Raw genomic sequence first — 15,313 nt, 5'->3', positions numbered from 1 at the left:
CCGGCAGACGAGCCCGTCTGCCAGCCTGAGCCGGCGGAACTGATAAAAATACCGCCGAGCGTCATCACTGACGACGCTTCTTTCGGGTCGCTGCTCCAACCTGCCTGAAACACCGTCAGGCCACAAACACATTCTGGTCGTAATAGATCACTTCACAAAATGGACATCTGCGTATCCTCTCCAGAGTCAGGAAGCGACTGAGATTGCAGAGGTCTTGGTTAACGAGTTTATTGCCCAGTTTGGCGTGCCTGAATCATTTCACTCGGACCAGGGAGCTAACTTCTGCGGGTCTGTCTTCACCGAAATGTGTCGATTGCTTGGTATTAAAAAGACACAGACATCACCTGGCTAGCCGGCGGGCAATGGGGTGTGCGAGAGAGTAAATAAGACTATTTTAGACATGCTGGCTCGCCATCTAGAAGCCAATCATGCAGACTGGGATCGGCACCTTCCGCTTCTCTTACTTGGCTACAGGGCCCAAGTGCACGACAGCACGGGCTTCTCACCGTACATGCTAATGATGGGACGAGATACCAGGCTGCCGTTAGAGGCTGAGCTGGGCTCAGTTCCAAAGGGCTCCAGTACACAAACGCTCTCACGATATGTCGACGATCTACGTCAGGGTCTGCAGAAAATGCACACGCTAGCGTTCAGTCGCGCTGACAAGGCTCACGAGCGAAACAAAGAGTTGTATGACCGTAAAACCGTCGAACGTGAATACTCACCTGGTGACGCTGTGTTCTTATACAGGAAAGTCGTCAGAAGGGGTGAATACCATAAGTTTGTGCGCCCATGGAAACCAGCAGAAGTGCTTTCCAAGGTGGGCGATTTAAATTATAGAATAAAGGTAGAAGGCAGTAGAAAGATTCTCACAGTGCACCACAACCGGCTGAAGCCGCGATTGTGGCACGCTGAGACAGCGGAGCCCGTTTCAGAGGGCGCTGAATCGGCCGAGCGTGGTGCACAGGGGTCGCAGGAGGACACTGGCGGATTTTCTCGAGTTAAGGCTGCAGATGGGTCGGTGTGGTCTCCGAATCCAGAAGTGCATTTTTCGTTGCCATCTGTCAGTAAGGAGACTCACGAGACGACAGTTCTGATTCCGCTTCGTCGTTCCGCTCGCACTATCCGTCCGCCAGATTATTATGTGCCATAGTGTGATTCGTTCCTGATGCAATGTGCCGTGTGTTTCGGGAAGAGCTCTGATCGCAGTGCCTTCCGACTGTATTAAGTTCTGCGACAGTTATTGACTTGATGCATTCCGATTGTCACCCGTGTTTCTGTTGCGATGTGTAGGTCGTATTTGGAAGCTGTGGTTCTGTGTTCGCTCTCGTTTATTGAGGGATGTGGTGTAGGCGCTTTGTGACTTTTGTGTTCGCTCTTGTTTATTGAGGGATGTGGTGTAGGCGTTCAACTAGTGTTAAGAGTAAGAACTGCAACTTTCGGTGTTCGATCGTAGAGGACGGGCCTATCTGCCTGCCGGCGGAGGTCGCTGACCGGTCGCAGGGCAGTGTGTGATCGGAGCCGAGCGCAGAGAGTGCGGCACCTGTACTGAATTGTTATCTTGATCGGGAAGCAAATACAAGTGAGTGCGACACGCTACATATAAAACAAAACAAAAAGCGTGCGGATTTGCGGCCACCGTAGCCCTAAGTAACGCTACAAGACTCGGCAAGGTAGACCTAGACATTCCTAGTACGTGCCGTCGCAAGACCACAGACTAAATTACGTCCCTGCTTGTCAGAATAATGTCGTCTCCGCTTGTATTCTGTCCGGACCGAGGGCAAAAGATGTCGCGGTATCACGATCATATCACGATTTATCGTTTGCCAGTCTGTTTCAAAGCTCGCCTCATTCCAAGCATGAGCTCTAGGGCAAAACGACAGCTTACGTACGAAATGACCAGACATATATTTCTCGGGAAAAGCGCGTCACCTTGCCCACCTGGACGCTCATTGTCAAGTCACGGAACGCGTCACGTTCTGGTCACGTCCCTCCCTATCCCCCTCCCCCCCCCATCAGCACCATTTCCATCACGGACTGAAGAGTAGCCTATAGGGCGGTAGGGGTGACATACCGAGCGGCGTCTCGCTGGGCCCGGCCGTCGCCGCCGTTCCCGCGGCTGTCGCTGTTGCTGAGGTTGCCCCGGTCGCTCCGGGTGCCTCCCCGCCCCTCGCGGCCGCCTCCTCTGCCCGCCGCTGGGCCACCTCACGCAGTATGGCCTTGCCCTCCTCGCGGGTCTCGGGGAACTCGGTACACCGCGCCGCATGGTGAGCCGTCTCGTCTAGCTGCCCCCGCAGTAGGAAGTGGTTGGCCATGAAGCGGTAGGCCTGCGCCTGCTCGTCCCGGTCCCAGATGTCCTGGCCCTCTGAGTCGCGGATGTAGTCGGCATAGGCAGCCGCCGCGCGCATCGGCTCGCAGAGACGCTCGAATAGTTTGGCGAGCCGCAGCAGGGCGACACCTGGCGACGAAAGAAGCAGTGAGATCAGTAACGGACGGCCACGGGGAAGAGTTATAATGTGAGCGAGTTCTGCATGAGGCGGCTGGGGGTTAGAGCGCGGGGTAGAGATTTGGGTATAGCTAGCATATCGGAGTGGGCATTGGTGTGGGTGCGGGTGAAAGGGTAATGATAAATTGGTATGAAATAACAACTGCTTTGCTAGCCATAACATTGGCAAGTACAGAAGCGAATTGATACTTAGACCAGTCCGAGAAAAGCTCAGTTTTAAAATTCACATTACGTTAATTACTACGCAGCGCTTTGAGAGTGAAATAACTCGTCCGAAAGGCTCTGTGTTCATGGTCTTCAAGGACCACCTACACAACTGAAAGATTGATAAGTGCGACATCTCTCTATTACTGCCTAAACCTCTATCATTCCCATATCACAGCTGCTTTCCCGCCTCACCTTCGATGTCGCCGATGCTGTGCGCCTTCCAGTAGCAGCGTTTGGCCTCCTGCAGTTTATCCAGCTTCTCATACGACTCTCCCATGGCCATCAGCATTCGGCTGTCGTTGGGCCGCAGCTGGTGCGCCTGCTTGTAGTAGTACTGACAATAGAGCGGCATCTTCAGGATCTCGTACATCTGACCGAGGCCATACCAGGCCCGGTAGTCGAGACGGTTCACGTCGATCGCCTGCCGGTAGCACTGGATCGCCGCGTTTGTGTTCTTCAGCTCGAGGTACTCGTGGCCGAGCAGCGTCCAGGCAGAGAGATAGTTGGCGTTCAGCCGCAGCGCCCGCTGGAAGTACAGGATGGCCTTCTCGTGGTGGTTCTTGAGGCTGTAGTAGTTGCCGATGACGCAGCACGTCTCGACACTGTACTTGTTGATGTTGGAGAGGTTGTGCGCCAGGCTGCACAGCTCCACCTGCATGCCCTTGACGTAGAGCAGGTTGCTGTAGGAATCCATGTTCTCCAGTCGGCACGGGTCCTCCTTCAGCAGATTCTGAGGATCAGCGAAACAAGATTTGACGACATCGACGTTCAAACTTCTTAAAAAGCGTCTGAGAATTACTTTACCTGGAGCGAGCCTAATAATATTTCGATAATTCTGATGAAACAGATATCTTATTTCTACAACGATTGTGTTAAGTCTGTCAGGCCAAAGCTACTCAGAGCTGAACAGTAACTACCCCTCATCCGACACTACCTGCCCGCCCAACTCGACATCGCCCTTCGTACTACCTGCCACCGTTCCCAGGCTACCGCCACCGCCGTCACTATCACCCACCTGGAAGAGCTCGATGGCCTGGTCGACCTCTCGCATGTTCTGATATCCGATGGCGATCTGCGCACTGAGGTAGGAGGACCGCTGCAGCCCGGCCTCCTGAAACGCCCGGTAGATGGCCAGTGCCTCCGAGTTCAGCTGCAGGTCCAGAAACACCTGCGCGAAGAACAGCTGGCACATCCAGTTGTCAGGCAGCTGGAGGCGCGCCAGCATCTCCCGGTCGGTGACGAGCGCGGCCAGCTCGAGCCACGCCTGCCAGAGTAGCGGCTGCCGGCGCACGGCGTCGGTCAGCGCGCGCACGGCCGGCGCGCGCAGCTCCAGCCGCCGCAGCACCACGCCGTACAGGTAGCTGATGAAGCCGTCTCCGTCTCCACCGGCCGGCGACTCGCAGAGCGGCTGGAGCTCGGCGCGCAGCTCGGTGAGTTCCACACACTTGGTGCGCGGCGCCGGCGCCAACGGCTCGGGCGCGTCCTCGGCCCGGCGCCGCTCGGCCGCCAGGTACCGCGAGTACAGGTGCAGGAAGCGTCCGCGGCCGCCGGTGCAGTGGCGGCTCTGGTGGGCGGCCCGGTCCAGCTCGCCCAGGGTGAGGTAGTCGTGTGCCAGCTCCACAGTCTCCAGTTCGGCGGCCTCCGCCGGCTCTGGCGGGGGAGCCGCTCCGACCGGCTGCGGGAACAGCGTCGTCAGAGGAATACCACACTGAGTGCATACAGGAAGGAGAGTGATGGCAATAAAAGGGGAACGTGATTCAAGACAGCTCAAATGGCAATTGCATTGGAGGACACCACATGGAACAGACAAGCATGAGAAAGCACATACATTCTATTCTAGCCTGACTTCATTCTGTTTTCCAGCTATTAGCCTTCCTGACCAAAACCAAATTCTGTATATGATTTTGGTATTTGCACCTACTGCTAACTGGCAGTGTCGGCTCAAACACTGTTGGTACGGCACTGTAGTCTCATTAAGAAGAGCATTTAATAAAGCATCATATCATTTTCAGAGAAATAAGAAAGGCATGAAAGCAAGAAAAACAACCAGGTGGCATTAGATCAATATCAACGCAACAATAAACATAACGCTAATGATTAATTACATAATAAATTGCCAAGAAGCATTAACTTGTTTAAGAATAGCCCTCCTGATAAGTTAAAATTGTACAAATAAATTATTAAGAAGCCATCAGTGACTACACACCTCTTGTGGGTCTTCATTGACATCTTGTAGTGCCATCAGCATCTCCCCACACCATTTGCTGCAGTGCCGAAGGTAACGTTGCCTACAGAGGGTCCGAATAGTCTGCAGGTCCTTCTTCATCGCTGACAGGTTCAGTTCCATACCAAGAGCTGCCTTGGTCGCCATGGTTATGTCTAAGGATTTTGGTTTAGCAAAGACCTACAAAAAAAAGAGTAAAAAGAGTAAGTTATTCAGAAGGAAAATGGTCTGGGGAGCTGAGATCTCGCTATGACAGTCGGGAAAGGTTTGGTCAATCATTGACATTAGCACATGCTATTTTTGGCACACATGTCAAAAATGACAATTCTGCTATTGTTGGCCACGAGGTAGCCGATTTCACTGATTTCCCCTGACTGATCATGATGATTTGATCGCAACAACCAACCCTACCATTCATAATAACCAGGAGACAGCAAACGCAAATATAATAATATTTTCACCTACCTTTTCCCTTTCCGTCGCAGCCCACCCACAATTACTCTATATTTTCATTATAACGACTCTATATTCGACCTTCAACACAAATAAGCAAATTAGAATTGGCGCTTCCATTTCCCACTAACAAATCACTTGAAAAACGTGTTCAATAACGGATAATGGATGACGTTGACTGATACTCTACCGAGAAACTATTGGACTAAATTTGGCAACTATTGCGAGCGCAGGCTACTTGAACTAGTTTTGAACATAATGTGCGCCGTTTTTGAAACTTGAGTGGTGTTTTAAGGGTCAGTTCAGACAGGGCTTTATGACGTCGTCACTTTCATTTCACTTCACAAAATCCTGAACAATCACTATAATCCCTCATACAGCAAAATAGTCTACTCTTTTACAATATTCTGTCTTATCTCTTCGCACCAAGGAGAAGAAAACTTAGGCTTTAACGTGGAAGAAGAACAATGGCATCAAGAGAAAAATATCAGGGATGAGATCTTTTTCTAAAAGCCATCAAGTAATTATAGTACTTTGGTGAAATAGTTGACATCATGATGTGTTTGAATCTGTGGAAATAATATGCATTTTCATCTATATTGCAAGAACGAATGAAGCAACTCAAATTTATATGGGCATGGCATAATTTCATTAAATTGAAAGTGACCATAAAAATAGCTGATCTAGCTGCTTACGATGCACTGAACTCTTAAATGTTACGATGCTTATCTCTTTCTACGGCGAATAATGAAACGAATGCACTTTTCGGTTCGACCCGCTGCGCTCTTGGATGCTTCAATACTCATCCGTTCGACCACTCCTAGCAGTGTGAACCCAGCATTAGTTGTCATAGCTCCTTTCTGTTCCGTTGTGTGATTCAGAAGAGGGTGTTGGCGGAGTTTTGAGATTGGGTTGGGACTTTCTTAGATAAAGTTGCTACAAAAATAAATATTCGTGGCTTAGGGGTAGCGATAATTTAATCCTTCATCTGCACTGCTTTATTAGTGAGATTCTTTGGACTTCTTTCCCTGCCATCACATTCTGATTCAGTCGTCCTGATTCGGTAAGTAAGCACCTTGACCTACAAGACGAGTTTGAGTAATTAATCAAATAGGGTACAATACGTTACAATTCATCTTGCATAATAACTGTCAATTTGAGCACTGCCATTTTCCTAATTTTTCTATATGAAGGTACGTGCTATAAGTTTTGTTACATTATTGTTATTTGGTAAATGGAGCTATCCGCACATCACATCAGTCATCAACATTTTAATTTGTGTATGTAACTTTGAATGATAATGTCAAGTAGATGTTTGGCCCAAAAGCCTGTGATGTCATTGAAGCGTGCTGTCTATCTGTAATCTGCATGGAACTTGGAAGGCTTAGGTCAAGGCACTCAGGTTATGTTGATGACATGCCATCAGTCATTTGCCAGCAGTCAAGTGCGGTCTGCCAGGGGTCAGAGTCATGGCCATTGACCATGGGCCGTGATGTCAGTCATTGCCATGGGCCATGGCTCCATTGAGGGAGTTTCTTATTTGTATGCATGGTGAAAAAGCTGCTGAAAATAAACCACGTTTTGACCAAATAGTCCAAATGTATACCTACCTACCTACCTACCTTAGTCTTGTAGTCAACTTCTTCAGCATATTCAACATTTCAAGTTATTTTTTCAGTATCACCCTGAAATAATTTTCAGCTTGAAATGTATACCTAATTTTAATTAGGTCCCTCCTGAGTCCTGGCTGAAATATATCTTTCCCTGGTTCTGGATTATTTTCAAGCCAACTTTCTGGTTATTGATGCATGTCATGGGGATAAGTGATGCAAAACAAAAGATGGATGTTTGTTTTCAGGCCAAAATGAGTGGCAAGAAGGGCGTAACTCAGCCTGCATTACACAAGGTTATTATGGTCGGCAGTGGTGGAGTGGGAAAATCAGCACTGACCCTACAGTTCATGTATGATGAGGTATGTTTGATTCAGCAGCTAGCTGTAAGTTCTGTGTGTTCTGTTATAAGGTTCAAAATCCAGCACTGCTATGAATATATTAGGAATAATGGAATAAAAATTAAAAGGAATAAAATTGAAAAACGAAAAATGTCACAAGCATTTTCAAAAGTTGTTTATATTATGAAAAATGGATTTCTCATGTTCGATTTCAGCTTTTTAGTATTGCTACATGCTAAATGTCATATTTTTAATGTTTGTCCACACTGATGTTCTGAGTTCTCAGACTAAAAGCTGTATTCTACTATGTGGGCATATTTCAATGTGCTTTGTAGACCATGCCACTTCTAACGCTGTTTTGTGCTCACCAATCCGTTGACCACTGAACCACCAACACCACTGCTTGTTTGCCAGTTCGTGGAAGACTATGAGCCAACCAAGGCTGACTCGTACCGTAAGAAGGTGGTGCTGGATGGTGAGGAAGTGCAGATAGACATCCTGGACACAGCGGGACAGGAGGACTACGCTGCCATCAGGTGAGCCAGAGTGTGTAGCGAAAGGAGTCAAAAGCAGAAATGACCAAAAGGTCAGCTTCCTTATTACTCTGAAACCTGTGTCATTGAGTCAGATATTGCTGTGTGATAAATGCAGGGAGAGGGCTTGTACACATTTGATGAAACCTTGAATGGAGACCTTCCTGGTCTTGCTAACCATTCTTTGTTCTGCTCTGATGTTAATTCTGGTGTATACTCTGTTTGGTTTTCACATCCTGCTGCATCCAATTCAGCTCTGGAATGTTTAGTTTCACTCCTCTAACCCTGGCATCCACCTGCTTCCTTGCTCTCCCGCCCATCGCTTCTACCCGTCTTTGTCCGCGGCACCTGCCCCTGAGCAGCGGTAGGTATCTAAATTTACAAATCCCAGCCAGCCGGCGTTGCTCAGCGGAACTTCCAGTGAAGCTCTGTTACCGATCTGCTCCAGGCATCGGGAGTCATTAGGACGGCTGCCTGACCTATGTCGTCTGGCTGTGTGTTGTTTTTGGCTATCCTCCACTCGGCAGTGGGGGTTTCGCCTTCATGCCGTCTGAGTCGGTTTCATTGGCGCCGCATTCGATGATGAAAACAAGGAAGGCTCTGGGAGTGACGTCCGCTTATTTGTATATTTGCGGGTTTGTTTTGTTGGTTTGTTTGCATGCCTAGTGTGGCGCAGAGATGCTATCTCACGTCAGCTGCTCGTGATTGGGCTGTTTCTTTGTTGGCTGAGCTATGGCTGACTATCAGCTCACAAATAGCTGAGCGGCGATGAGATCACAAATCACATGACCGAGCGCGCAGATGAGATCGGTGGACCACAAATAACTTATTGAAATTCGGTGCTCGGTACCCGTTCACGGGCCATGCACGTGAAAGAGGTCGTAACTTGATGTAAAGTCGAAACAGCGACTGAAAACGGTACAGTGACTACCGCGAGTCACTTGACTGACAAATCACTTGACTGAGATGAGGATTACGTTGCGTTTAAGCTACGTGACTGAAACAGCGTTCGGACTGATAATCACGTGACAGGGAGTAGTGATCAGCCTGTGAATCACGTGACGGAGAGCAATTTTCAGGTTGGATCACGTGACTGATTCTGGCAAAGGTTCCGTGAATCACGGTATGAGAATGGCGATCAGACAGCGAACGAATCTGGCAGCAAAGCCATCGTGAGGCAATGGAGCAGAGATGCAGCTTTTGTACCGACCCCACACCGTTGTCAGTGGGCCTAAAGGCCACCTCAGAACAGATTATCTGAGAAGGCATGCATATGCATGCTGTGTGGTACCGTGTCAAAGTAACTTTTCGGTATTGATTGTCCTGCATTAGTTCGCCTCAGTTTTTGGTGTTCGTACACGCTCCTCACCTACGCTGCCATACCTAATCGGTTAAAACTTGAGTCATGCCGGTCGTGTATCATTACCTTTTTGCATCTACTATTTATCATGTGACTGAAGATGAGATGTGCCCGCGAGCAGTTTAACTGATCGTTGATGAATCCGTCAGCTCACAAATGTCGACAGTGTTTAGACTGGAAGCTACCAGCCGACGTCCCTGTTTAGACAGCAGGTCACGCGCCGTGACAAAACTACCGTCTGTATTACTGACCAAGTCACGGCTGTCATCTAAACCTCCGGTTATATCTCGTTCCGGCTGCTCTCTGTGGATTGTGCGACTGCGTGGGGTCACCTACGTCACACTCTCTTATCGCCGCCAATCGGCGATACGTTGGTCGGGTATCTGGGCTCCTGATACGGACCTCGGTACGGTCGGTGCGGTCTTACCGCTCGCCCTGGCCTCGCCTAACCGCAGATCGGTCATGCATCACCAATATTCCGTCCAACAATTGAGCCGATCGCGACACACGGACCGGCGATGGTGACATCCGCCGCTGCCGCCGCCGCTGACGGCACCGCCCGCCTGAGTCCCAAACGGTGCCGTCACCTTACCCGCCGCTAACTCGAGAACATTGCAGTGAGTTGCATTGCAACATTATGTGAGTGAGCGGTGAAGTTTGGGGTTACGTCAGAGCCCTGGGACGATCTGTACCGTCGAGCATCGGTGGGGTTATTAGTCGTGGGATAGTTTTAGAGCTACGAGTGGCTGAAACGGTACATTACTATGAGGGGTGTTTGGAACGTACGACGCCTAATTTACGCGATAATTGTAGCTCACAGTGGACATCTGACCTCAGTTCAGAAATATTTGGTCGAAATTTTACAATAAGCTAGGAGATATTATATTATGTAGAGGTCAAGATGCCCTATGGTACACCGGAAATTCAGACGATCCATGCCTGGATACACTAGAGTAGTAAAGCACATATGTGGGAACGTACTGACGTTTCGGATATCTGATGTCCACCGTCGGTTCCAAGGAACGTGCACCTCGTTTGGCCATTATTACCCTGTCCCCCAACTGGATTATCATTTTAAAAGCCTGTTTCATTTCCGGCAGCTTTCGCCAGCCCGTTAGACGGGAGGGTAGGGAGGGGTATAGCTGTATTCCCGACCTCGCCCGTAATTTGTCCACAGCACTGCTTTGAGTCAGTGTTTGTGCAGCGCTAGTCTGAGTGCGTGTGGACGGTATACCTCAAGACCCGTGTGTTTAAATGGAGTTGTTGGCTAATCGTACCGTTGTGTCGTTTCCAGGGACAATTACTTCCGGAGTGGTGAGGGCTTCCTCTGCGTCTTCTCTATAACCGAGGACGAGAGCTTCCAGGCTACGCAGGAGTTCAGGTGCGTGTCTAACGCCTACTACCTACTGATTGCTGCCTTTTACCACTGCTTGCTACCTACTACCCTTTTTCCAGTCTACGCAGTAGTTCAAAGACGTACCTAACTGCGGCCTACCATCCTCTCCCTATTGTTTTTTATTCTGGCCACCCCGAAGTTCAGGTATGCATCTACTTCCGGGCTTGATTTTGTTCATAACGTGTAGACAGGTACCGTGTCGTCCATTGTGGACACCTTGCATAACACGAAATATGTCAGCAATGCCGACGTTGAAACCTCATGCAGACTGAATGCCCAGCGTTAAGAGTAAAAGGTAAATGTACAGCGTTTGGTTTAGAAAGAGTATTGTGAAACTCTTTTTATAAGTGTTATTGTTTTCAAAAATTGGCATTTGATATGCAATGCATTAGCTTCGTCAAATGCACTGCCCTTCGCCCATTTTGTTGTAAATTGCATAATTTCTATCGCCCGATCTCGGCCCGTCCGGTCTGGCACGGCGGCTGAATGCAGCGGTGTCCGGCTCACAGCTGATCCATACACCGTGACCAGGAAAATCGGCCGCTGTAGAGACGCCGTGGAAGACAGCAGAGCGCAGGCTCCTTCCCGAGTCGGACAGTTTCCGGGTGCCGGTGTGCGGCTCAAGGGCAGGCTGGCCGCTGCTGTGCACTGTGCAGCTCGCTCTGTTACGTCAGTGTGAGCGGGTGCTGCACTGTGAGCCGCTGTGGTGACGCGGCGGCTCCGGCGGGCAGTGCCGAACTGACTCACAGGTTCTTGGAACTGGCGGCCGACAGAACGGGAAAGTAGCCCCGACGCTGCCGTTTGTTGTCTGATACTGGGTGGCTCATCGATCCCCTGGCCGGCAACGCAATCTTTATAAAAGTCGCGGGTTTTTGCTATCTGTTTATGTCCTAATGGTGGACATCTTGCGATTCTATTTCTCATTTGTAATTCGTTCAATCCGAAGTCAAACGCTGGACGCTTTCCCGTCCGTTTACTGAATGCTTCGTGCACTTGTGCCACGGTTTCTAATTATCTTTTCTACCCATTGTTTTCTTGTTACATCACCCATTTTTTACACAAGCTTTATGCGTCGTCTAGCAAATGCTGCTTATGATGGGTATCTAACTCCATTCGAATGGCTTCCTGTCCGACGTAAGGAATATTTATAGAATTTCTACGCCAATGAATATTCCTGCCTGCGTTCCGGTGTTTCCACTTCATGTCAAACTACTCGTGTATGACGCCGTTGATCTGGCATAATTATTCAGTTATGGTGATCAGTGATCACATTACCACCCGAAGTGGGTTTTCACTTGTCACATTCATTTGTCACGCCCTGGCTTTGTTTTTTTTTTTTTTTTTGTCTGAGGGATGTATCGTTTTGTTTCACAGGTGGAGAAGTCTTTAGATGTCACACATTTTTTTTTAATGAAATGAACTCCGCATGATCCAGATAACCGAAAACCGAACTTGAATGGAATCCCACGGGCCAGTTTCCTGATTTGAGTCCGCCTTTCACACCCTCGATACCAGCTTCGGACCAGCTCAGGATCCCGTGTGTCGCCGTTTTACAATGGAGACGCGCCTTCCCGTATTAGCATATGAGGCGGTGCGGGACGAATACATTAGCTCGGGTGATGCCGCCCTCCAGTTGTGGGTGCGGCTTCATAACGGCTGTTTCTCGGCACGAGCATCCGTGTATTTGTAATTCCCATGTGACTGCACACAATGCCATCCTCAAGCCTCAACACAGGTAATCCAAATATATCTGTACCTTATACAATGCATCCAATGCTGTGCTCTACTCAGTGGCGTGACTGTCACACTAGCTACTGAATTCCTACCGGCCTCCTGTGGTACGGGCCACTAACAGCCCCTGAGTCGCCCCTCTATAACCGTTATTCCGTCCACTGGCCGTCACAGGGAGCAGATTTTACGTGTCAAAGACGACGAGACCATCCCTCTGCTGCTGGTTGGTAACAAGTGCGACCTGGAGGAGCGGCGGCGCGTGGCACACGCGGAAGCCGGCGCCCGCGCCTCCCAGTGGGGCGTACCCTATGTGGAGACCTCGGCAAAGACTCGTCACAATGTGGACAAGGTGAGTACCGAGGAGCTGTTAGCGAAAGGCAATTGAAAGAAGACGTGTTGATTACTGAGTTCTTTTTAACAGCAGAGGTTGGATCTGGTAAATTATTTCTAATGGAATTGGCATCGTCGGTTCACATGGAACACGAACCAAATTCAAAGATAATCATAGCTCACTTATTCGAGCTATGCCACTGGATAAATGACTGAGAGCAAGGTCCGGCACTTCACCGAGATAAGCTGCAGATAAACACATGACTGTCTGCGTGCTCTCAAATAACGCACCGTGCTGTCTTTGTTTAGGATTGTGCTGTCTCGTGATTCTCGAGATGTCTAACGCCGCCTTTTTGCAGTGTTTCTTCGACCTGATGCGGAAGATATCGGCAAGAAAGGCGGAACTGACACGGGGCAACCACGAAGAGGTCAAGGAGCCCACCAAGTGCTGGAAGTGCAAATGCCAGCTGTTATAGTGGTGGACGCGAACGGGGTATGACGTCAGAATGTGACGTGAGGTGACGTCAGAGTCGGACGGGACCGCCGTGCCGCGGCCGGCGGCGCGTCTCCCCGCCGTGTGGCTGTCTGTGGCGGCGGCCCGGGTCGGATGCCCGGTGTCTGTCGGCACTCGCCGGCGGCTGAGGGGGTGTCGGGTGTCACCCGCTCGGTGACACGGCGCCGATCCGACAGCTGCAGGAGCGTGTCAACATGCGGCGCTCCGCGTGTGTGCGTGTCTGTGTGCGTCTGAGACCCTCCGGGGTCGGTGCGGCCCGCCAGCCGCCGTCGGCCGTACCGCCAGCCTGCTCACCACTCAGTGGGCCTACGAACCGCGCGGCGCATGGCTAGTATGGATTATTTTTCGTACGGGACTGGTTTTCCGATAGTCGGCCGCCCGCTCGAAGGCAGCACCCCGCTGCCTGGCCGGGACGGATGGACGACACAGCACTATTTTGTATTCGTTAGTTCGGCTTCGTGTGGGCTCGCCTGCCCCCCGAGCCGCCTTTTGATAATTTAGCCGTAGACACTGTGGTTAAGTGTGTTGCACGCGCGCGTACGCTTGTAACTGAGACGGGGCGCCCCCGGCAATGTACCGCTTGGAGCCGTTTGTACCGAAGAGACCGTCTGCTGTGCGCTATGTGCATGTTGTTGCCGACTCGCTTGTTCTTCTGATTGTGCTATTCCGAACATACCTAGTGTGATGACGGAGCATCCAATATACATACACTGTCACACTCTGTCATTCGAGGCGTGGTATGGAGAAGATCTCCCGTGTACCGTCTCGTCGGAATTCCGTGACTAACTCATGAACAATGATTTGTTGTCTCCAACGAAAACTCTTCAACAAAGCCACTGAACCTGTTGGCTTTGACGGAAGTGATTGACAAAATTGGTTATTTTAAGTCTGGCTTTCATCACGTTTCTATGAGCGTTATTATTGTGAAGTCAATCAGTGGCGTATCTAGGATTTCTCTCAGGGGGGATCCGCAGTCAAAAGGGCCCTTGACTGACTGGGTTGAAAGGGCCCTTAAGTGGCAAAAGGGCCCTTGAAGCCTGAGTTGAAAGGGCGTTAGCCCGCGTCCCGTATGGGGGGGGGGGGGGGCGAAACGGCCCCCTGTCCTCTTCCGTAGCTATCTCCTAAATGACTGCAGATATCGCCACCAAACTTTCAGGACCTCTCAGGGCATCCATTTTACACATTGTGACCTTTTTCCAGAGGCTATGATAGGTTGGCCGCAAATACGTCAGAATGACGTCATGTTCTGCCATTTTCGACCCAAAAAAGGTTTCGCAGGAAGAGCTATCAGGCCTACAGAGCTGTAGAAACATGAAAATGTTCCGATATAAAAAGTGTAGAATTAACAGGCTTACGTCAAATCTGAGCACAGTTTACAGAAAGAGCGTTAACCCTCGCCGGCACAGGGGGGGTTGATGCAACCCCCCTAAGGTTTTTCGCGAATAACTCGCGTAAAAAGCGGCCGATCGCGACGAAACTTTCAGTACATTCGCATTGATCAATTTTACACCTACCCTGAAAATTTCATGACCCTGACCCCAATGACCTTTGACCTGTGACCTCTTTTCCGAGACCATGTTTGGCCGAAATCGCGATTCGGCGTATGTCGGCTAACATTAGCCGCGCGTTTGCAAGCTTTTTGTGGTTTCAAACGTTCAAACATGTGATTTGATGTCGCTCCCATACATTAGGGTGGGTGTCAAGGTCACCTGAAGGTCAGGTCAGGTCATTGACCTTTGGTGACCTCGGGTGACCTCGGTTCACTTTTTCGAGTTTTACATGTTTCTATGCTAGTTTTTGGAGCTGAATTCGAATTTGGCAACCATTTGAACATTTACGTAGTAGTTTTGGTGCCTTCGTAACATGTTACGAAACTGTCAGAGGCGGTTGACACGTATTACGAATACCCGTCACAACCCCTACCGGTTGGCCTGACCTGACCTGACCCGACCTGGTCTAAATGCTTAAAGACATCATCTCTGATCAAAACTAACACGATATTCGTGATCAGCACCCCGGAAAATCACATAGCAGCCACAATTTACGACTTTCTAACAGGTCCCGATTTTCCCGGTTTTCGGGTCATTGACCTGACCTGGAAGGTCACC

At 49.9% G+C, this 15,313-nt stretch overlaps 2 protein-coding genes across 3 annotated transcripts; one reads left to right on the top strand and one right to left on the bottom strand.

The window, feature by feature from the left end:
- Positions 1–1,748: 1,748 nt before the first annotated feature.
- LOC122381835 (cell division cycle protein 23 homolog) lies at positions 1,749–5,674 on the bottom strand. 2 transcript variants are annotated; one of them, XM_043366534.1, is made up of 6 exons: positions 5,403–5,590; positions 4,920–5,117; positions 4,143–4,388; positions 3,729–4,043; positions 2,906–3,443; positions 1,752–2,458 (listed from the first exon to the last, which is right to left on the bottom strand). In XM_043366534.1, exons 2-6 carry the CDS (start codon positions 5,082–5,084, stop codon positions 2,031–2,033), a joined length of 1,692 nt encoding a protein of 563 aa, XP_043222469.1. In that variant the 5' UTR covers positions 5,085–5,117; positions 5,403–5,590; the 3' UTR covers positions 1,752–2,030. The 2 variants fall into 2 exon arrangements, with proteins under 2 accessions (XP_043222468.1, XP_043222469.1); XM_043366533.1 differs by having other exon boundaries at positions 1,749–2,458; positions 3,729–4,388; positions 5,403–5,674.
- A 59-nt stretch (positions 5,675–5,733) lies between these two features.
- LOC122381834 (ras-related protein Ral-a-like) lies at positions 5,734–13,923 on the top strand. Its single transcript, XM_043366531.1, has 6 exons — positions 5,734–6,453; positions 7,249–7,362; positions 7,756–7,877; positions 10,529–10,615; positions 12,536–12,710; positions 13,051–13,923. The coding sequence occupies exons 2-6, from the start codon at positions 7,255–7,257 to the stop codon at positions 13,165–13,167; spliced, it is 609 nt and encodes a 202-aa protein (XP_043222466.1). The 5' UTR covers positions 5,734–6,453; positions 7,249–7,254; the 3' UTR covers positions 13,168–13,923.
- The last annotated feature ends 1,390 nt before the right edge of the window (positions 13,924–15,313 follow it).

The sequence above is a fragment of the Amphibalanus amphitrite genome, unplaced genomic scaffold (genome assembly GCF_019059575.1).
Source record: "Amphibalanus amphitrite isolate SeventyFive unplaced genomic scaffold, NRLGWU_Aamphi_draft 000128F_arrow, whole genome shotgun sequence".
Lineage (NCBI taxonomy): Eukaryota > Metazoa > Arthropoda > Thecostraca > Balanomorpha > Balanidae > Amphibalanus > Amphibalanus amphitrite.
The sequence above is the reverse complement of the archived record's forward strand: the minus strand, read 5'-3'. Positions and strand labels throughout refer to the sequence as shown.

What these genes read in the sequence shown, in the direction of transcription:
- LOC122381835 (XM_043366533.1), bottom strand. Translation starts at nt 5,084, where the DNA reads ATGGCGACCAAGGCAGCTCTTGGTATGGAACTGAACCTGTCAGCGATG. An exon ending in TCAATGAAGACCCACAAGAG is followed by an intron (nt 4,389 to 4,919) that starts GTGTGTAGTCAC and finishes CTGTTCCCGCAG; the next exon opens with CCGGTCGGAGCGGCTCCCCC. An exon ending in CAGCATCGGCGACATCGAAG is followed by an intron (nt 2,459 to 2,905) that starts GTGAGGCGGGAA and finishes TTTCGTCGCCAG; the next exon opens with GTGTCGCCCTGCTGCGGCTC.
- LOC122381834 (XM_043366531.1), top strand. Translation starts at nt 7,255, where the DNA reads ATGAGTGGCAAGAAGGGCGTAACTCAGCCTGCATTACACAAGGTTATT. An exon ending in GAGGACTACGCTGCCATCAG is followed by an intron (nt 7,878 to 10,528) that starts GTGAGCCAGAGT and finishes TGTCGTTTCCAG; the next exon opens with GGACAATTACTTCCGGAGTG. An exon ending in CTCGTCACAATGTGGACAAG is followed by an intron (nt 12,711 to 13,050) that starts GTGAGTACCGAG and finishes GCCTTTTTGCAG; the next exon opens with TGTTTCTTCGACCTGATGCG.